The sequence below is a fragment of the Monodon monoceros genome, unplaced genomic scaffold (genome assembly GCF_005190385.1).
Source record: "Monodon monoceros isolate NGI ecotype Baffin Bay Population unplaced genomic scaffold, NGI_Narwhal_1 Super_Scaffold_7, whole genome shotgun sequence".
NCBI lineage: Eukaryota > Metazoa > Chordata > Mammalia > Artiodactyla > Monodontidae > Monodon > Monodon monoceros.
Genome location: NW_021703784.1, coordinates 104,309,421 through 104,331,048, shown reverse-complemented (window position 1 = coordinate 104,331,048; position 21,628 = coordinate 104,309,421). Strand labels below are relative to the sequence as shown.

At 55.2% G+C, this 21,628-nt stretch overlaps 1 protein-coding gene across 3 annotated transcripts in view; it reads right to left on the bottom strand.

The window, feature by feature from the left end:
* CTTN (cortactin) overlaps positions 1-21,628 on the bottom strand; it is a 33,617-nt gene that overhangs the window by 9,880 nt on the left and 2,109 nt on the right. For 2 of the 3 annotated variants that reach the window (XM_029208331.1, XM_029208330.1), the window contains exons 2-13: positions 19,784-19,880; positions 17,439-17,525; positions 17,221-17,294; positions 15,085-15,214; positions 11,334-11,444; positions 10,212-10,266; positions 8,945-9,055; positions 6,593-6,703; positions 5,936-6,046; positions 5,069-5,179; positions 3,771-3,826; positions 64-133 (exon numbers count right to left, since the gene is read on the bottom strand). In XM_029208331.1, coding sequence (XP_029064164.1) covers positions 64-133; positions 3,771-3,826; positions 5,069-5,179; positions 5,936-6,046; positions 6,593-6,703; positions 8,945-9,055; positions 10,212-10,266; positions 11,334-11,444; positions 15,085-15,214; positions 17,221-17,294; positions 17,439-17,525 — 1,027 coding nt within the window. In that variant the 5' untranslated portion in view covers positions 19,784-19,880. The remainder of the gene's footprint in view (positions 1-63; positions 134-3,770; positions 3,827-5,068; positions 5,180-5,935; positions 6,047-6,592; positions 6,704-8,944; positions 9,056-10,211; positions 10,267-11,333; positions 11,445-15,084; positions 15,215-17,220; positions 17,295-17,438; positions 17,526-19,783; positions 19,881-21,628) is intronic. The other variant, XM_029208332.1, reaches the window with a different exon arrangement.

Here is a 21,628-nt window from a genome sequence, read left to right as displayed (position 1 = left end):
GTGCTGTCGGGGGGTCTGCTGGGAAAAGCCACGGTGCTGTCGGGGGGGTCTGCTGGGACTTACCTGCTTCGACAGGGACAGTCTTCTGATAAGTGGAGGCCACCGTGGCAACGTCCTCAAAGGTGGAAGCGTTCTACCAGGACAGGAAAGGGGAGATCAGGAACGCATTTTTCTTTCTTCCTTTCCTCTCCCTGCACAAAGGCCTGCCCCAGATCTTCCAAAAGAACCAACCAGAGAGCCCACCTGTTCTGCACATTAACAGAGGAATGAAAAGTGTGTTGATAGCACATTGGCTGGTGACCATACGGGTCAGTCAGAGAAGAAACACACCTATGGGGAGTGGGGGGTGAATGGGCAGGGCCAGGATGTTTAGGGCAGTGAAACCGCTGTGCAGGAATCGACAGTGGTAGATACGAGTCACTACACGCCTGTGCAAACCGGCAGAACCACCCCAGGACAGAACCCTGAAGCCGACCTCAGCGCTGGGTGCCTACGATGTAGGCTCAATGTAGGTTCACAGATCGTAACAAATGGACCACTGGGTGGGGCAGGGGAGGTAGGGAGTATACGGGAAATCTCTGCACCTTCCTCTCAAATTTGAGCAAATTGCTCAAAAAAGCAGAAAAACCAAAAACCCTACCACGTGCCTCCACTTCACAACCATAAACCAAGCACGTGTTCCTCCCAAGCTCTCGCCACGGACAGAATTTGCAGGGGAGCCCAGAAGCCTCTGCTGTGCTGGGAGAGGACCCTGGGACGTACAAAGGCCCCCCGATCGTCCACCTCTCCCAGTAAGTGCGACTCTAGTTTGGTTCTGTAGGGACCCAACTCTGTGAGACTAAAAGGACAGCGACAACCGTCCACGTAAAGGCTGACCCGGGCGCGGACTGACAGCTCAGGGCAGCACTGGCCGCTGGGCACAAACGCCTCCCAGGGAAACACGCCAGGGGCTCAGGACGGTCACTGCTTTCTTGACACAGGAACCGTGAGAAAGGATGCGTGGAAGGAAGCCTGTGACCGGCTGACCCTGAGGCCGGCCGCGAGCAGCAGCTTTGGGAAGTGCGCACGGCCCGCACCAAGTTCAGGCGCAGGCAGCTCCACGAGGGCGGCAGTGACCCATGGGCTCTGGTCGGCACGCCTGGGGGCCGGCCCCGACCCTCCCGTCAAAGCCCCCTTCTCCTGCCTCCTCCATCTCCGAGGTAGCTGCTCGGCTGCCCAGACCACCCCCCTCCTCTGCTCCCCAAACCTCCCCATCTCTTTCCAGAACAACCTCTAAGGCCCCGCCCCCACCGGCTCTCCCACAAGGCTCCTGCCTGCCCTGCGGCCTTGGCGGGGAAGGGGTCAGCGCCCCCCCAGCTTCCGGGCCGTGGCTCCTGCACACCCGCTGCCCGTCCCGTCCGGCCAACTCTCCAGCATGATGCTCAGAGCCACCTCTCTGCCTTCGCCCCCAGGCTTCTGGCAAACACCACGACCCCAAGCCTCTAGTTTCCAGCTGCGGCGTCCCCACCACACTGCACCCCCATCACCAAGACCTGCCCACCGACTACAGCCTTCCCCTCTCCTGCTGGCCACCCTCCTCCACCTGGACCCAGCTCCCCGCTCCCCACCGTCCAGCCTGACCAACTCAAGGTCTCGGCCTCTCCTGGGGCTCACCTGCCAGAAACCTCGCACCTGCTTCCACCACCCACGGGGACTACGTCAGACCTGAGTCCCTGCGCCGCCTATCCCCAGGGATGGTCTCATGCTGCCGCCAAGGCTGAGACCTGGGCAGGTGCCTCACCCTTCTAAGCCCCGGGCTCCCCAAGCGCACAGCACAGGCCACTAGCTGGCCGCAGGGGCACCCCGCGCACCCCCCCCCACGCCCCAGGGTCTCCCTGCACCTCCCTGTCTATTGCCTGGGCTCCTCCCCCCTTAAAACAGAACCATCCCCTCGGCTGACCAGTGCCCAGCTCTCCCCGATCATGGCCCAAACGTGCCACTGCCACGGCTCCCTCCCTCCCACAGCCCAGACCCCTGCCAGACTCCAAGTGCCACCACCTGGCTCGCCCAGACAGGATGTCCCCAGCAGCGCCTCAGGGCAGAGACGGCCCCTGCCCCCCTCACAACTCTCCACCCTCAGACCAGCACCAGTGGAACCTGTGGGCTCCCCGCACCTCGCCAGGTGCCCTGCCCAGTCTCCTCTGACCAGCCTGCCCACTGCCATCCCACAGGCGTGGCCCATGGCCCCCTCGCCGCTCTGCAGGCTCCCCAACTCCACCTCCGTCTGCAGGCACCCCCCCACCCCCTCCATCTGAACTACCTGCGCCGCCTGGCAGCCCAACCAGACGTGCCCCTCCCCCCAAGTTCCTGAGCTCAGCAGACAGCCCCACCATCCACCCGGGAGGCCCTCCCCCTCACCCCTTAAGCGCAGGGGCTTCAGCACCCACGCTGCCTCGAGGAAGCATCTCTCTCCCTCCACCGCCATCCCCAGGCCGAGCCAGAAGCACCCCGATCAAAGCGCTGAAGCCGCCTCCTAACCGGGGCCACAGCCTTGCGGCTTCCCCCGCGATCCACTCTCCACCCCGGGGCAGGGAGGCTGCTTGGTGCACGTCCTATTCACGTCATTTGCCTGTCAAACCCTTGCAGGGCCGCTCAGAACCCATCTGATGAAACACAAAACCTCACCGGGGGTCCGCAGGGCTCCCTGAAGTGGGTCGTGACCAGCCACTCACCACCTGGCCCCCTGCAGCAGACCCCGTCTGGCTTCTCTCAGACCTTCTGTATCTGCCACAACACCGACCACAGGCCCGCCAGGTCCTCGGTGTCCCCGTCCCCACGCCCACACACACACTGGCCCCGTCCTCCCTGGCGAGCTCCCACCACCCGCAAAGCCGAGCTCAGACTCGCACCCCCTCAGGACACTCCCGGCCCCGCGGCCAGAGCCCTGTGCCCTGCCGCTCGCTCCCAGGGCCCACACGCGGTCACGTGATGGGGTCCCCCGAGGGGTCAGCTGGGAGCCTGATGGAAGGGGAACTCCACAGGGACCGGCCCTGGCGCCCAGACTACCGACCGGGCAGGGCAGCCTCAACCTCGGTCCAGCTGAACCGACGGGAGACAGACCACGCCCAATCCCCAGCGAGGACCGCTCCACGCAGCTCGTGGGTCTGCTCCTCTGACGCGGTTGGAATTTAGACCAGAAACCCAACCACCTGACGCGCTGAGACTCTGAAACCAAGCAGGAGGGACCAGCTGGACTAGGGCACCCCAGGGAGAGCAGAGCGTGGAGCCGCGCAGCCGTGTCACCCTGCCTCTGGGGACCCCCTGCGGCGACGCGCACCTTCTGGATCCGCCTTCCCCAAGACGGCAGGCCCCGCGATGCGGCCAGCGTGACCAAAGAGCTCGGTTTCCAGATGGGTTCACTGCCAAGTACGGTCACAGCCACGTGTCTGGGAGGCGTTCGCGACGGCGGCCCAGCGCTGCGCCTGCCTGGCCAGGGACCCCGCCGCCCCCAAAACGTGACAGGGACAGCAACTGCCTCACAGCGTGGCCTCGAGGGGTCCAGGAGAGGACACCCGTGACACAGGGGACGAAGCCTGGCACGTGTGTCAGCTAATGGCACCGCCACGGTGATGACACACGCCTGCCTGAAACGTTCGCGCTTCTGCAAACACGCGCCAGGCGCCCACCAGAGACCAGAGACCACCCAGGGAACAGCCATCTGCCCGCCAAGAGCGTCAGACGCCCGATCCTCTTCAGCAGAAAACACCGAGCCCTAGACGTGAAGCACTCACCTTATCCATCCGGTCCTTCTGCACCCCGTATTTCCCACCGAAGCCTCTGGAGTAGTCTGCAATGTGACAGCACAGCACTTAGTCTCGGGCTGAGGTCCGCCAGCTGCCGGCAGCAGGCGCATGCAAACAGGTCCAGAAAGAGCCCGAGAAAATGCACCCAGAGTAACAGAACGAGAACGTGGAACGATGAGCCTTTGCTTGCGAGTTGGGCTTCTACCCGTGGTGCTCGGTAGCAGGCAGGTGAGAGGCAGGAAAGAGGTGTGGCATGCTCCCCGCGTGCTCCCGGGGGACAGGGGTGCGGGTGGCAGGCAGGGCGCCACGTCCTAGCACAGTCTCTGCTCTGCGCTCCTGCTCTACTGAGTGCTAAAAAGAGGCTCAAGTGCAGGGATTCTCTCGTTTTACTTATTTTTTTCCTCTTGCTTTTTTAAAAGAGAAAAAGTTTCCCGGAACTTCTACCAGCCAAATACTTATGTTGTGGCAACACAGGTCCACATGGCAATCGCACTGCCGCGCAGTGTCAACGCCGCGTCCACGCGTCTGCCGGGTCAGCCCGAGGCGATCCTCCCTGAACGTTGGCGCCGAGCGCCTAAACTCAGCCCCGTAAAACGAGGACACAACTCTTTGCCAACTGTGTGTCCCGGTTCTAATGATCAAGCCTGAATTTTGACAGACATTAGATAACTGCTCTGAGCAAAAGCACGTTTGCCATCTGGACTCCCAATATATGCACCCAGAAACCTCCTGTTGAGTTCCAGCTTTGCGTACGTACTGTCTGGTTCTGTGTGAAGGAGTCACACAGAGATGGTGTCATCAAAAAAACTAGCAAAAACCAAAAGAACACCACCACAAATGAGACACAGAAACCACGTGGACACGCCTGCCCCACGCCCCTGGTCCAAGGCCAGTGATCGGGCTGAACCAGACACGTTTCTCCCGGTGTCGGAGACAGGGAGGCGGCCTACGCGACACTCACAGGAGTCCCGGCAACAGCAAGCACTGCTGCGGAAGGCCGCCGGGAGACCAGACAGCCCACTCCAGGAGCGAGGCACGCCACGGGGTTGGAGTGACCTGCACCTCACGCCACCTTTGACCAGACACACACCCCAACGGTTACGGGAGAGAAAAAAGTCAACAGGGAAGAAAGGGTGCGAGTGAATTCCGCTCCGGTACAGCACTGGGCTGGAAGTGCCCAGGTGCCCCTGCAGGTGACAGCGGGTGACTCGGAGGCTGAGCCCTGAAGTCTGTGCTAGAAGTGGCGGCACTGGGCGGGGCTGGGGGGAGCCGGGGAGCAACTGTGCCTTGCTGGGACTCGTGCTTGGCCAGTCTCTCCTTGTAATCAAAGCCCACAGCACAGGGGTCCTGCCTCTCGGACTGAACACCAAATCTGCCTCCGAAACCAGTCTTATAATCTGAAAATCCACAGGTGACAGTGGAGAAAACAACCGAGAGGAAACACAAGTTTGGTTAGACTCAAACACGTCGCCTGGAGGAAACAAGGGCTGCGCCGAGCTCGGGGACGACAGAGCCAGCTCCCAGTCTCACCAATAGTCACAAAGGGCTCAAAAGGTTAAAGGACAGACAACGTCTGAACACGCGGCCCAGGCCCGAAAGCAGGTTAGCAACTGTATTTGAGCCGATTCGGAAAAGCCGCTCCGTGCTCCGGGGCTCTCTGCAGGGCCCCGCCCACGCTGCAGACAAGAGCACGCGTCTCTGCTCACTTGAAGAAAGAGACACGTTACACACACAGCCCACCCCACAGCCACGTGGCAGCCCCGCTCCCCACCGCGCTGGCTGCAAGCCCGGGGCCCCGGCGGCCACACTCCCAGGGACGGGGCGCCTCTCGGGCTGGGACCACCGTGCCGCCCCTGTGGCCGCCAGGAGCGGCAGGCAGCAGTCCCTCAGGAACACTGCCGCAGCGGCTGGGGCTTCCGGGCCCAGGCGAGCACAGGCGCCCTGCCCCGCCCAACCGCAGCCCCCCAGGGGGGAAGGGGAAATCACTACGGGCAGAGGGGTCCTTCCAAAGCCGTGGGGACAGAGGATGCCTCCCCCACTGAAGACAGGACAGCACCGCGACACAAGTACCGTGAGGCCAGGCACACGTGGACCTGTAAACAGAAATGAACTTCTCGAAGGGCCTCGCAGGCGAGCAGCCAGCATGAACGTACCTTTTTGGGATTCGTGCAGATGCAGCTTCTCCTGGTGATCCCAGCCAAGGGCACACTTGTCCTGTCTGTCTGTCTGCACACCGAACTTCCCTCCAAAGCCTTTCACGTAGTCTGCGTAGACAATAAAAGGCCATAATCGAGTATTAATGGGCAGCCTGCGTAACAGGGAGAAAGCAGGTTTTCCGTGAAGTTCAACATACACAATTCACTAAACCATCCTTTCTCTTCCTGACCTTTGGTGAAACTTCAGATGACATTCATTAAGAGGACCGCCTCGTAGTGTGTCAGGAAAATAACCTCATCTACCATCTCCGCACCATGGATTAACACTGACGGGACCCCCTACAGGAACCCGCGAAGCATGCAGTGTCACAGCACTGACGTGCCATTGGGTCTCACCACTTACACAGACGTGCGACACGTGGCCCCTGCTACAAGCCACGCCGCTGCAGTGTTCAAGCTAAAGGAGGTCTAAGGACTGGATTTCTTACTTAACGGCTCTGTTTTTGGATTTTCTGTTTTACAGTTCAATGTTTAACAGAAAGAGACATCCACCCTAACTGTTCCCGGTTACGTTCTGTTTTTCCATTTCTGTTCTGGTTATCACCTATCACGTTAATAGCTGCTAGCTGGACAATAAGGTTAAACTGAAGCCACCTTTCTGGGACTCGTGCTTCTCGGTTTTGCCTTGATACTCAAAGCCGACCGCGCTCTTATCCACCTTGTCCTTGTCGATACCATACTTGCCACCAAAACCTCTGGAGTAATCTGAAAACAAGAAGAGTACTGTTCATAAACCAGTCACAAGATCAGCGAGCACGCTGTGGATTTCAGCAGTCTTTAAGGAAGTATTTTGATCACTCAATTTAAAAAAACAAACCTAAAGTCTCCGCGGCTCACTCTAAGATCACTTACGTAGGAAACATTTAAAAGTGTTATTTGTATGTAATGATGGACTACGAAGTGCAGCAAACAGAGCAGACGAACAACTGTCGCGCCTCTCCTTCACCCCAAAAGACAGCATGAGACGACAGGTGACATAAAGTTTCTGAACTCAGGGTGAGCCACAGGGCGAAGCTCTTGGAGGGTCACCCTACCTCCTAACCAAAGCTAGCAGAGCTGTGCCGGGGGCACCGCCAAAGGAACAGGATAAACACGGACTACCTTCCAGGAATGTCAGTTCAACTCAAAGCTAAGTTATTATTATACTAAATTGCTATCTTTACACTAAGGCATGACTCCATCACGGACACATTAACGGAGTAGAACGCACGCAGAGATCAAATCCCTTCCCGGAACGCCTAGGGCTGCTCCCGGCACTTCGGCCTCTGCTCCCCAACTGCCCAAAGGCGTATTTATTCTTCTTCAAGGGCATCTCGGGGAGAAAATCTGGTAAAAATGAACAGGATCCAACAGCAGGTGCTGGCTGGCAGCGGGCATACAGTGCAAAGGAGTACAGGTGTGTGCCTAGCAGAGAGAGAAGGCAGAGTTTCAAGGAACCCCATGCAGCAGGCCCAGCAGCCTCAGGGCAGGCAGGCCCTGCCAGGTGTAAGGGAAGCACCGCCCTCAGCAAACAGGAGCCCCTCGGGCCCAACGGCCATCCCCTTGGGGAAATGCCAAGCCAGTGGGGTTTCCAGTGATGGCTTTCATTTTTGTTTCTTAAAAAAAATCTGGGGTTTTAAAAAGTACGTGAGCTCTCAGTTTATAAGCTGGCCAGTGTTCAAATAATTTACATGTGCAGGACAAACAAAACAAGCGATGCAGAACCACCAACAGATCAGGAGCTCTGCAGCGGGGGTTGAATCTTTAAGTCAAGCTCCATGAACACACACCTCAGAGGGCAGAGGGCCGTAACTGATCACTTACATCACAGTGAAAGGCAAGTCAGGATGGCTTCTAAGGACAATCTAGAAGGCTCTATCAAAATTTTAGATTCAACGTCTTTTGACCCAGCAACTCCATTGCTAGGAATTTATTCTTTTAAATAATCACTTATGTATATAACAGAATATTCACTGCAGTCAAATTTTTTTTTTTTTTTTTTAATGAATTTACTTATTTTATTTTTGGGTCTTGGGGTTTACTTCGGGTTGGGTCTTTGTTGCTGCGTGCGGGCTTTCTCTAGTTGCGGCGAGCGGGGGCTACTCTTGGTTGCGGTGCACGGGCTTCTCCTTGCAGTGGCTTCTCTTGTTGCAGAGCACGGGCTCTAGGCGTGCGGGCTCAGTAGTTGTGCCTCGTGGGCTCTAGAGGGCAGGCTCAGTAGCTGTAGCGCACAGGTTTAGCTGCTCCGTGGCATGTGGGATCTTCCCGGACCAGGGCTCGAACCCGTGTCCCCTGCACTGGCAGGCAGGTTCTTAACCACTCCACCAGGGAAGTCCCTGTAGGCAATTTTTAACATCAAAAATTGGAAATAACCTAAATTCCACATTCCAGAGAGGAACAGTTAACTGGACCACGGAACAGAGGACTCAGCCGTCATCAAAATTACGACAAACCGCGACTTCCTTGGTGGTCCAGTGGTAAAGAAGATGCCTTACAACGCAGGGGACGTGGGTTCAATCCCTGGTCAGTGAGCTAAGAGCCCACATGCCGCGGGTCAACTAAGCTCGTGTGCCTCAACTAGAGTCCTTGTGCCGCAAACTACAGAGCCCACGTGCCCCAGAGCCTGCGCGCCACATCTAGAGAAGAGAAAACCCAAATGCCATAACTGGAGAGAAGCCCGCGCACCACAGCGAAGAGCTCACGTGCCACAACTAAGAGCTGACGCAGCCAAAAATAAACAAAATGAATAAATAAATAAACCTTTAAAGAAAAAGAAATACGACAAGCCACCTACACCGTCCAGAAAGTAACAGGGACATCCAAACACCTGAAGTTAGAAAAATTATATAAATATAACATAAACCGATTTGCATCAGGGAGAAGTCCCCTGGGTGTGTGTCGGTGAATGCATGAGAAACAACGGGGCCCGGGGTGCCTGACGGTCAGCAGGGCGCCGCTGCGGCCCACCTCTCTGCGACTCGTGCTTCTCCGTCTTGCTCTGATAGTCGAAGCCCACGGCGCTCTTGTCCACGCGGTCAGACTGCACGCCGTACTTGCCACCGAAACCGCTCGAGTAGTCTGGGGAGACAGGGCAGCGGTCAGGAAAGTGTGTCAGGCCAAGTGCCACCTTGGTCAGGCGAAGCAAGACTCACCAGGAGGTCAAGCACGCATCTTAAAATGTACAACAAGCTACCCGCTGCCACACACGGGTGACGCTGGACGCGTCTATGCGCCTCTGCAGTCTGGTCCCCTTCGACTACTGAAGGGCAGAGGTGAGCTGCAGGCCCACTTTGGGAAGTAACCGTTCAAATAAAGGTCAGTGTATAAAGACAGCTAGGCAGCTGCACGGGTCTTTCTAGAAAAGACCCGACCCCTCCAACACATCGAGCCAGGTGGGCTGGGTGGACCGGTGGGGCCTAGAGCACTCCCAGGCCGAGCTACTTCCCTGGGTCATCGGATGACCCGCAAGAGGCAGAAGTAAACAAGCTTGCAAAAAACACCTCAAGGGGGCTTCCCTGGTAGTGCAGTGGTTGAGAGTCCGCCTGCCGATGCAGGGGACGGTCCGGGAAGATCCCACGTGCCGCGGAGCGGCTGGGCCCATGAGCCGTGGCCGCTGAGCCTGCGCGTCCGGAGGCTGTGCTCCGCAACGGGAGAGGCCACAGCAGTGAGAGGCCCGCGTACCACACAAAAAAAAAAACCTCAAGGGACTTCCCTGGCGGTCCAGTGTTTAAGACTCCACGCATCCACTGCAGGGGGCGCAGGTCTGATCCCTGGTCAGGGAACGAGGGTCCCAGAGGCTTTCATTTACAGAAAGGCTTTACCAGGGAGCACTACCTCATAAAGATTAGCCTACGCCGTGTTAAAAGATGCACGTACACGCTGAAAATGTCAGTAATTTAACGGCTCTGTTTCCATACTCAGGGGAAAGTTAGTTTTGCCGACCACGTCACAGAGGGAGCTGTCCGGGGGCAACGCTGCACGGGTGAGGGGAAGCAGCGTCTGCTGCCACGCGGGAGGTGGCACAGGGACACGAGATGCCAGCACTGCGTGGGCTGCGTGGCAGGGACCCCACTGTCACACCACACCCAGGAGACCAGACACCTGAAGGCGACAGCAGCGAACTGCCCGTGGCGACACCCCTGCCCCCAGGAAGAGGCCTCGAGTGACAACGTGCTCCTGCCCTTCAAAAGCAGGCGGGGCTGCCTTCCCATCACCGGGGTCTTTCACATCTCACCTTTCTGCGAGGCGTGTTTCTCAGTTTTCCCCTGGTACTCAAAGCCCACAGCAGACTGCAGTCACAGAGAAAAGGGAAACGCAGTTTTAAATGCCTGGATCCACGATGCATAGGACACTTTAAAAAACATGAACCATGTTATCTTTTGATCTTTGATTTCCTAAGCCATTAACACCCAAAGCCCTGCTGTTTTGAATTCGTAACCCATAAAATGCTCACAGAAGCCGGCGGGGGGGGGGGCGCTGCCCAGGCCAAGCTGCGAGCATAGCGGCCTGTCCCTCCCTGCCTCCCCCGGTGGCCGACCCCCTCGGAGCGAGCTCAGCCACAGGACACCGACCTGGGCCGACTCCCATCAGCCCGCTTCTCAAATGGGCTCCCCAAGAGCCACACGAACAGCAGGAACAAGGCCCGGCGCTGAGGTGGGCACCACGCACGCAGCCCGGGGGAAGGGCAAACGTGGGACCGTGGCCACACACAGCCAGGCCTAACCCCCAAGCCCAGGCTCGCAATGCTACGACATAAAACAAAGGGGCTGACGGCCCTGAGCCAGGGACTCGAGAACAGTGGGGCAGCAACCGGACCCTCAGCACAGCGCGGGAGGCGGGAGGCACTCTGCCAGTCCGCTCTGAACACCCTTGGGGGATCCCTGTCACAGTGACGTCCAGGCAGGGACAGTGGGTGTAAACAGTCCCCGCTGGCATCCCTGGACAAATCTAAGGCTGTCCCGGGGTCATCCGATGAGTAGATATGAACATGGGGGTTTCTACAGCAATCAGTAAAAAAAACCCTTACACTTGACTGTTCTTCTGTTTGTCTGTTTGGCCACACGGCCTGTGGGATCCTAGTTCCCCGACCAGGGATCGAACCCGGGCCCCTGGCAGTGAGAGTAGGGAGTCCTAACCACTGCACCGCCCAGGGAAGTCCCTGTTCTCGCCTCTTAAAGCGCCAATCATCTCAAAGCAACTGGAAAGGGGGGCCCTGTGAGCCCTGTGGTCAGGACACCCACCCTGCAGTCCCACGGAGTCAAGAGGCCCGGAGCACGCGCCTGGCGGTGGGCTCTGACCTATGAGGACTGGCTCCTCGCCCTCCCCGGGCGCCAGCTGCCCAGGACGCTTCACTCACCTGATCAACTCTGTCCACCTGGACGCCAAACTTGCCTCCAAACCCCCGGACGGAGTCGACCTGCGAGCAGTGCTTGGAAAGCTTCGACTGATACTCATGGCCGACCGCTGACTGGAACAGGTGGCAAAAATAAAGTGTCAGACACCCGCCGGTATCACCACATTGCCCGCCCCCCATGCGGGGTCTAAGGGGGCAGCCCGCACCTGTGGTCAGCGTGGGTGACCCTAATTGAAACCACTCAACGTGGAAGTTAGCCTGGGGGAAGCTGCCTCCCGGGGGGCATCGCAAGCCACGGCCACCGGTCAGGTGTTCCCGAACTCTCTCCGTTATCAGCCTCTCCGGAAGCTGCCCAAGAAGCCCGGCCACAAGGGGGGGCTTCTCACATGACTGGGCATGAAGAGCCAGGAGGCCAGGCCCCGTCCGGAAACCACAGAGCCAGCAGCCTGCAACATGACTCCTGAGACCCAGTTCCGGGAAGACCGCTGGCAACCATCACCCTACTCAAACAGGACATTTTCACACCACAGGACCCAGGAATCAGGACACAACATGCATTTTGCTAACAAATGCAGACACAGACAGGTGTGCTGGCGTCACGCCTCGCGTTCAGAGTCAAGAGCCACCGTGCGCCCAGCCTGTCCGGGAGCGGAGTGGGCCCGTCAGTACATCATCAGCCCCACGGACGGGCAGGAAGGGAGTTTGGTGACATCCTCTCAAGGTCACGTGCCGAACAAGCAGTCCACCCCAGGGTTCCCGCGGCGTTTCCCACGGTGGGGTCAGCAAACCATGGCCCGGGGCCCACGCCCGGCACTGAGGCTTTTTGTAAATAAAGCTTCTTGGAGCGTACCACCTCTGTGCACTCACAGAACGGCTACGGCTGCCTGTGTCTCGACAACGCGGCTAGTTCGGGAGCTGCCTGAGAGCCCACGGCGGCCGCGACGCTGAAAACGCTCCCCAAATTCTGAGCGGCCCCCGTCCTGCTCCAGCCTCCCAGGCCCCTGACCCTCAGTGCTCGGCACCAGGGTCCCAGGCTCCCTCGGCAGGATGGACAGTGGTCACGGGCCCCCTGGCGGACATCGAGGGCACAGGACGCGTGCCTGCCACGTGACCCGGCGCGGGGCAAGAAGGCACACCCAAACCCCGGTTGACTATTACTCCAGTGAGCCACCCCGCCTCGGGCCCTCCTGCAGTGAGGGACCCGCTAGCGCACCGTGGACCCCCTTCCTGTTCATCTACCACTTCAGCAGCTGGGTTTGGGGTTCAACCACTGCGGAGTCACTGCCACAACTGAGAACTCTGCAGGCCACTCGGAGTGTGCATTCCTTCCACAGCCCAGGGAGCAAAGTAGGTTCTACTTTAAAGTTTGGAGCTGTTGCTTTCTGTCCTTTCCGGGTTGGTCCCGATGCCTGTAGCTAACAGCAGACCCACGGCACCGCAGCCCCGGAAAACCTCTGCGGCAGAGGCCGCCCACCCGCAGCTTCTGGGTCTCACCCAGAGAACGTCAGCAGAGTGACACGGAGGCAGCAGCACGCAGAGGATTCCCCAACTTGATTCTTCATCACAAAGAAGTTCTAAGGACACTGCTCTGAAAATATGGCGGGTGACAGCTTATTAATTTTTCTAACTTTCTGATCAAAACAGATTTATCCCTCAAATTGCCCTTGACCTTACGTTGACAAGACAGTATGTATTATCGAACAGTCAGCACTGGGCAGAGCGCTGCCAAAAGCAGGAATGTACACTCGTCCCGACACGTGCCTGGCGAGGAACAAAACCTGCATCATGGACCACGGCCCCCGTGAGCCCCGAAAGAGGCGTGGGAGATGCTCAGGCCACAGCGCACATGGGATCCCGATGGCTGCTGCACCTTCCCAGTCCACAATCCTCTCACGAGTAGGTGCCTGCCCAAGATGTGTTTTTTTCTGGAAGTCTCTATCACACAGTCTCAACACACAGATCTCAGGGCTCTTTTTCAATTTCTGGAAAGGACAAGTGACAAATAGCTTCAGGGTTACTTGTTTCGGTTTGGAACCTTAGTGATTTCTGATGACAGGCTGGTCCAGTGGCACTCCCGTGAGCTGCCAGGTGTGCAGGGAGGTGCAGGGGAGGAAGCACCCACCGACCGCGGCGCCCCCCGCTGGATCCACCTGAGGGGAACCGCCGGCTGGAGTGAGAGCTCGGTTCCCTGAGCCGCCCGGGTGCCGTCAACACATGGCTCCAGGCACTCACACACCGTCCACTGAGTGCCTTCACGGTGCCAGGCCCAGCACGAGGCGAGGACAGCTTGTCCAGGCCTCGACAGGAAGGACAGCACAACGCAGGAGTGACGCTGACAGAGGGCAGCACAAAGCACGGGGAGAGGCAGCCGCGGGCCGGCAGGAAGCCTGCAGGAGCTGAGGGGCCTGGGCCGCGGGTGCCGGGATGATGAGGCTCAGCCCGCACAGGGCAGTCCGGCAGCAGCCCAAACAACTGTCTCACTGTCCTCATCCAGGGCTTCCTGGTGCATCTGCAACGTTCTCCCCAACAGGTTTTTCCGACCCAGAGCTGGGGACCCAGATTATACTGAACGTCTCTTTGCTTTCACTCCCCGTAACCCTGAGAGCCTGGACTCTGTTAGGTGGGAAAGGTTTCTACCTACATGATGCTTTCATTGCCCGAAAAACACGGGGATTTTGCCCGTCTGTGCTCCTAAAAGCCACCACACTTTCTAGGATCCAAAGATGGTTTCTGCTCCCCACGCCCCTGTGTGCTGTCCAGACATCTCTGGGAGTGACGGGGTCACTGGGGTCGTCCCTGTCTCTCTCCTGCAGCCTGCCCTTCATAGACTCCGTCTTCAGGCTCATTTCAGACCTGGCTTGGGGTGCCCACAGGTCCCCATGTATCCGCTCTGGGGTGACACAGCCCAGATGGCACACTGTGACACAGCCGCGTCATCCCAGGCCCAGCTCAGATGCCGAGTCCGATCCAGGCACAAGGGGGACAGGGGTGGAATTACAGCCCAGAACCCAACCCAGTTGATACCTCTGCACAGAATAAAGGCAGACATCTCACATTACCAGCCTGGGAAAAACCTACCTCTCTGGGGACGTCTAAAGACTGCAGACCTGCTTCACTGCAAACGCGCTACGGTCTACCATCCTCTCTGCAGGGCGGACACCAGCCCCGCCAGCTGACCCAGTCCCTTCTCTAGTGCCAGCAAAGGCTGCCGCACTGTTAACAGCTTCAGTCTCCACCGACTTGGACCTGCCCCCAGCCTGGTGGGCAGTGGCATGACGCCGGGGGCCAGGGTCCTCTCTGAAGTTCACTAAATGTGGGAAGGACGACAGCACGCCTGGCGGCTGAATTTCCACCCTTGACGTGAACCAAGGCCCGCAGACTCGGCTCCGGTCTGCAGGTGGGTAGCATTCAGGCCGCAGGCTGAACCGCCAGGGTGGCGACCACACCCGCGGTCAGGCCGCTTCCAGGCCTCCATCCTGGTCACAGAGCGGCCTCTGGCAGAACCTGATCTCCCGCTCTGGGGCTCCCGACACACCACCCACTCCCCAGCAACTCAGCATCTTAAAAGACCTTCCATAAACGGGAGCCCTTCGCGGGTAAGGTCAATGGAGAGAGGATTACTTCTGGCAAATCCGTCCTCAACAAGTAGACTCCCAACTTTTCATCTACGGGGGGAGGCTCCTGAGTGACCACTCTGCCGACCATGGTGAGGTCAGACATGCCAGGACCCACCGCGACGTGGCCGGGCACTTACTCTGTCCATTCTGTCCTGCTCCACACCAAACTTCCCTCCGTAGCCGTGTGAGGCTTTGGGTCCCGTTTCGAGCTCCTTCTCCTTGAGGGTCTGGTGTTCTTGAAACACATTCTCTCTCAGCTTGTGTATGCTTGGGGGGAAGAGATCAAACAGGAAGAAACCGGTCAGACAGACGTGCGTCCTTGTTTTCCAGTGGGACAGACGAGGACAGGACGTGTCATCTCGGCAGATCTGCAAGGTTTCACTACTCGGTGGCTCCCCAATCCCTGTCTCCCTTGTGCTTGCTTTATTGTTCCACCAGCTGGTCCCCCAACTTCGGCAGTTCTCAGATGCAAGTTAACAGAAAAAAGAAACTAATCTGAATTCACAGTGAGTCATCCCAAACCCCCCCCCCCAACACACACACACAGAGCTGTGCTGAAATGTGGACTTTCTCCCATAAGGGGAAAAGCTCCTCAGGGTTTATCAGACACCTGACTTGGGAGAGCTAGTTCTGTAAACGTCCCCAGAGGCAGAGGGGAAAAGCAGAGTCAACAGCCCCGCACCCCAGGCAGCCCTAGGACAGAAGCCCAGAGACGCAAAACACTTAGACGGTTGCTCTTTCCTTGGAGCACTCCAGCTTTTCATTCAAAGGTGAAGTGAGGGGTTTGCAGAATTTACAATGTGAGCGCCACTTGTACTCTAAACACTGGGAACAGTGGGACAGATCACAAGATGTGGCCAAAACCGGGCAGGCCAGGAAGCCTCTGCAGCTGTCTCCGTCGGGAGACCCACAGCAACACGGCGGCCACCTGATCCGGTTCCTCTCTGCCCAAGGGACAACATGTCCACACCTCAACACCTGGACAACAATCCCCGAAGTTCACCTACAAAACCAACCAGGCCTGGCCACCTCCCGACCCCATGACGAGCACGGGAGGAAGACCAGCCTCCCAAGAACACGGAAGGACCAACAGCCGTCCTGTCCCTGTGTGCTCTCTGAGCTCTACCCACCCAGAGGCTGCCTGATGAGAGAGCTCCTTTCTCCTCCAACCCGCCCTCCCCAACATGTTCTGAAGCCACGGGGAACAGAAGAGATGAGAAGCCCAGATGGCATCAAGTCAGAAGGCAGCCTAACCCCACGGCGGGTGACCTGAGTCAGCCCCTGGCACCACCTCCTCCGGCCGGTCCCAGGCCCTTCTTCAGGGGCTTGTGGGGAGAGGGTGGGCTCAGCGACTCAGGGAGGGAGGAACACTGGTGTCTAAAACGCCTGAGCTGCAGACTTCACCTCCTTTTCGGGACGATCTACTGAGTCTCTCTCAGCCAAGAACAGCTTCATTTTACCGCAAAGATCCTAGGGCCAAGCAAGACCAGCTCTCTGCCAGTGACCAAAGCGGGTCAGCAGTCCGTGAGGACACCTTCACAACCAGGGCACGGGAGCACACACTCTGAAGCTGGCACAGACTGAGCACATTCTAAAAGGTCCCTTTATCTACACCTCCCGACAGGAAAACAAGCTGCCCCAGAGGTGGCCGGTTTCGACAGTGCCGAGTCAGACAATGACACGCTTCAAGCAGCTCTCCTATTTGAGGCTTTTATGAGAACACAATGCTTAGAATTCAGCTCGTGGCATCCAACTGATGACGATAAAATAATAAAAGTATAACAAAATAATAAAAATTAAAGAAGGGTGTTTATGGTCTAAGGTATTCAAAGACATCCACGCTTTAGAAACCTCCCATCAGCAGAGAGAAGAGCTTAGGTAACTGTGTTCCTCGATGAAAACCACAATATTGAAAAACAGACTCTAGAATTGGAAGCACGGAAGTCATTTGCGATGGGAATTTTTAAGTTACCGAGCACGTCCGTATACATACACGTACACAAACACGTAGATGTACACATCAGGTCTTACATTCACCTACTGTATAAATATCGAGTCACAGCATGCAGCGACAAAGACCCAATGCAGCCAAAACATACATACATACATACAAAGAAAAACGCTGCAAAAAAAAAAAATAAAATAAAAAATCGAGTCACAAAACAAAACAAAACCAATTCCACCATATGAAGCCACGACCTTATCTCTTATCCCTGCCTTATCTTCATCTTTCAGAACATCACTGTCACACAAATACCGAGAAAGTCTCTTACTTGATATGCTCCTGGTGCCCAGACCCCTGGACGGTTTTGGCCCCCCATCGCTGCTCTTTTTCACTTACGTCATTCTGAAAAGAAAAATAAATGACGAGTGCACCCCACGGCCTGGATTGTAAGACAACCACCCACCCGTCCACCCGCCCACCCGCACCCAAACCCTGGGGAAATCCACTCCGGGAGACGTGAAAGGCAGGCAGACTGGTGACTTGTACCACGAAATCAGGGTCGGTTTCCCAGTCGTCGGCTCCCGCGTCGTCCTGGGTGATGGACACGGTGTGGCCGGCCGAGGCTTTCCACATCTGGAAAAGCAGCCCCACAGTTACAGAGGCCCGGGAGAACCCTGCGCAGAGGCCGACGCAGACACCTTTGCCTGGGACCCCAAAACCTTATAGGGCACAGGGCAGGCTGGGGGGCTACAAGCTCAAATAGTCACTCATAATCCCCGTGCCTGAGTGACACCCGTAGGAACAGAAGAAACGCAACATTTTTTAGCTCTAATACTGCCGTCAACCGGCATCAGAAACAAATAAGAAATGCTCCTGGCTTCAACTCAAGTGAGGAAATTTTCTGGAAAATAAAAAAGTCACGTGTGCACTTACTTCACTCATTGGGAATATCTTCCTCTCCCACTAAGTCTCATGACAACGATACTGTCCAACATTGGGAATGCACCGAATGTCACCAATGGTAAATTTTGTTGTATTTTACCACAATTTTTTTAAAAAGCACCCATCTTAACTTCAAAGTGGAAATCTGGAAATTACTGGAAACCTAATAATGATTTTCTTAACTCGGACTCTGACAAGTCAAATATTTCAAGCGTTGCTTCGCCATCTACTTGGGAAAATAGCACATAAATGCCAACCTGTCCTCTACTAGGCAGCTCTGAAGACTGGCCACCCTACTTCCTCAGCAGAGTCCTGAAATTCCTTATGTTTTATCTAGTGGACAGAACAATGATGCAGCTTCACAACTGAACCACATCGTTCTTTTCTTAACTGCAAAGGCAAAATCTAGCTTTTAAGGGTTTCAGAAGAAAACTATGTATGAGAAGAATGGATTCATTCTCCCCAAAAGTACTTATAAAATTTCACATAGGCCAGGAAGCAACTGAAAGCTTATTTTCATCTAATCAACCAGAAGCCCCATCCCAGCGTCTGAACTGAGGACGAGCAAGTCTCGCTCTGTGGGGTCACCGTGCTTCTGTGTGAACCCAGACTGGACGAGAGCCCTTCACAAGCCTGAGACTCCCCTGTCCAGGTCCACCACCCACCGCCAGCTCCGCTGGGTCACAAGTCCAAGGCGGTGGTGGGGGCGAATCAGGGTGCAGGGCTCTCAGATTTCCAGATGCAACTCCCGCCATGTCACCTGGGCAGGGAATCATGTGCCACCAGGTGGGACAGGACCAGCAATGTCCCTTCATGGCCACTTCAAACCTTGTTCCCCTCTGACCAGGTACGGCAAAGCATGGCAACAATTTCCCAGACGTGGACTTCCCTGGTGGCTCAGTGGTTAAGAATCCGCCTGCCAATGGAGGGGACACGGGTTCGAGCCCTGGTCCAGGAAGATCCCACATGCCACGGAGCAACTGAGCCCGTGCGCCGCAACTACTGAGCCTGCGCTCTACAGCCCACAAGCCACAACTACTGAGCCCACGTGCTGCAACTACAGAAAGCCCGCACGCAGGAACAAAGACCCAACGCAGCCAAAGATAAATAAATAAAGAAAGAAAGAAAGAAAGAAAGAAAGACCAGTTTCTTTTGAGATTAAAGTAAAACATAGAACACATAGAACTTAACCAAGAAACAGTTTCTTAAAAAAAAAAAAAAAAAGAATTTCCCAGACGTGAACTGCTTTTGACACAATTTTCGAGAGCCGACGGACTAGGTTCAGCACAACCAATGAGCCCAGTCACAGATGGGGAAACAGCTGCCTGAAGCTAAACGGTTTGCCCTCAGCCTCTGACTGCCCAAGCCAAGTGTGCCCCGTGACACCACACTGTCCTGGAGAAGGGGCTGCCCACCTGCAGGACTCTAGCTGCCTAGAGTTCCAACCACTGAGGAGACGGTCACACAAAAGTCGGGGGTCTCCAGCGAGGCTCACTTCCCCCCGAAGGCAAAGGTGAAAGCCGATGTCCCAGCCTGAGACTTTTCCAGACTCATGGGGCTAACGCTAGCAGAGCCCACTCTTCACCCATCTTTCTGGAAGCCGGCTTCACTCGTGCGCAGGTGAGCACTTCCAGGCTCTCCCTAACGTCGTGCCCGCTGCCTCCCCCGCCCACCATGGGACAGGAAGAAGGCGCCAGGTGGCTGCTCAGACAGGACAGAGATGCTCCAGGTCCTGCACTCCAGAGTTCTGCAGAATCCCCTCCACTTCCTAGATCACAGGCAACACTGGAAATTGACTTTATTTTTCAAACAAGGAAACTTCCTCCCAGACAGTTATCATCCCAATCTCTGCAAACCCAGCAAAAGAACACCCCTCGTGTTCCCTGTCAAAGGGGTTTTACCTTGCCCACCCACGGGAGAGCACAGGAGAATGTTCACAATGCACAAACCTTTCTTTTCCAAGTAAAGATGAAAGGTGCTCACAAAACTCTGTTTAAAACACGGGAATCCAACGAGGAATTTCCAGGCATTTGTGAATTATTCTGTCTGTAAAAAGATTAAGAGTAAAAAGCTCAGAAGGATATGTGCTGACGGGCACCCAGGGCAAATCTTTACGTGTGGAGATCCTTTTAGAATACCTCTGAAATCCTCCCAAACATAACGAGGTTTTGCAGAGCAATCTGAAAGGAGGGTGGGAAGAGTTACATTTTACTAACCAAAAAACTCAACGGATTTTCAGCCACAGTGAGAAACTACAGAAAATAAAAAAGTTCCAAAAGATTTATAACTGTTTGAAGTTTCTTCTTAATGCAATCAGAAACTATTGCCTCAATTGCTAACATACATTTCCTGTTTGCTAGAATCCTGATTGCTTTCCATTTCTGGTCCATCCTAATTTATGACTCTCCTAAAAATCATAAAATTCTATTACCCTGGGTTTTTAAGAAAAAATAACATAAGAGAAGCACTCCCTGAAGGAAGGGATCATGATGTGGCTGGGATAAAACCCAGCGTGGCGACGGCTATTGGAATGTGAAGAGGGGCGACTCGGGGAGCAAAGGAGAAGCAGGCTGCATCTCTGATGAACGGGTATGGTTACTGCACAGGACCAAGACTCCAATTCCCCAAGCCACCAGCTCAGCACCTCTTGATTGGACACTGCACTGCCAGACCTTACAGACGAATACAATCTCCTTGTTCTCCAGGAACAAAGCAGTCACAGGCAAACACCATTTGTATCGGCACACGGCTTGCCACGCTTTAGGAACTAGAAGGGTGATGCTCTGCTGGCCCTCCTCACACTCAATTTCCCCTCCGGAAACCCTAGCTTCTGCAGGTGGCTTAGTACATTCCGGGTATCTCAGTTATCAGCCAGCGTCTGTGAACGTCTACCCCAGGGCAGCCAGTGACAGGCTCAAATCTACAATAATTTATTACCCTCTCAACACTTTAAGTTTTTGAAAAATTAAAAGCCTGGGACTTTTTGGATCCAGAGGTAATGCCTCTGGACCCCTACCTCACACCATACACAAAAGCTAACTGAAAAATGGATCAAAGACCTAAATGTCTGAACTAAAACTATTAAACTCTTAGGGAAAAAAAAAAAAAAACAAAAACATAAGCATAGATTTTTATAAGCTTGAATTTGGCAATAATGCTTATATATGACACCAAAAGCACACGTGAAAAGAGAAAAAAATAAATTGGACAAAGTTTTAAACTTTGTGCTTCAAAGGACACCTACCAAGAAAGTGAAAATAATTCACAGAGAGACACATATATTTTCAAATCATATAGAGAATACATAAAGAACTCTTACAATTCAATAATAAAAAGGACAATTAACCGTATTTTTAAATGGGCAAAGGACCTGAACAGACATTTCTCCAAAGATACAGAAATGGATGATAAGCTCAAGAAAAGACAGTATCATTAACCATCAAGGATATGCAAATCAAAACCAATGAGATACCACTCCACACATTCTAGAATGGCTACTATCCAAAAAACAAACAATAATAAGTTTGCTAAGGGTGTGGAGAAATCAGAACCCTCTTATGTTGCTGGTGGGAAAGTAAAATGAAAAAGTCTGGCAGTTCCTCAAAAGGTTAAACACAGAGGTACCGTATGTCCCAGCAATTCCACTCCTAGGTATATACCCAGAGAAATGAAAACTTCCACAGAAAACCTGTAAAGGAATGTTCATAGAGCATTACTCCTAACAGCCCCAGAGTGAAAATAACCTAAATGTCCATGTTATGTAATAGATACATAGCAGGTAGTCTATGCATACA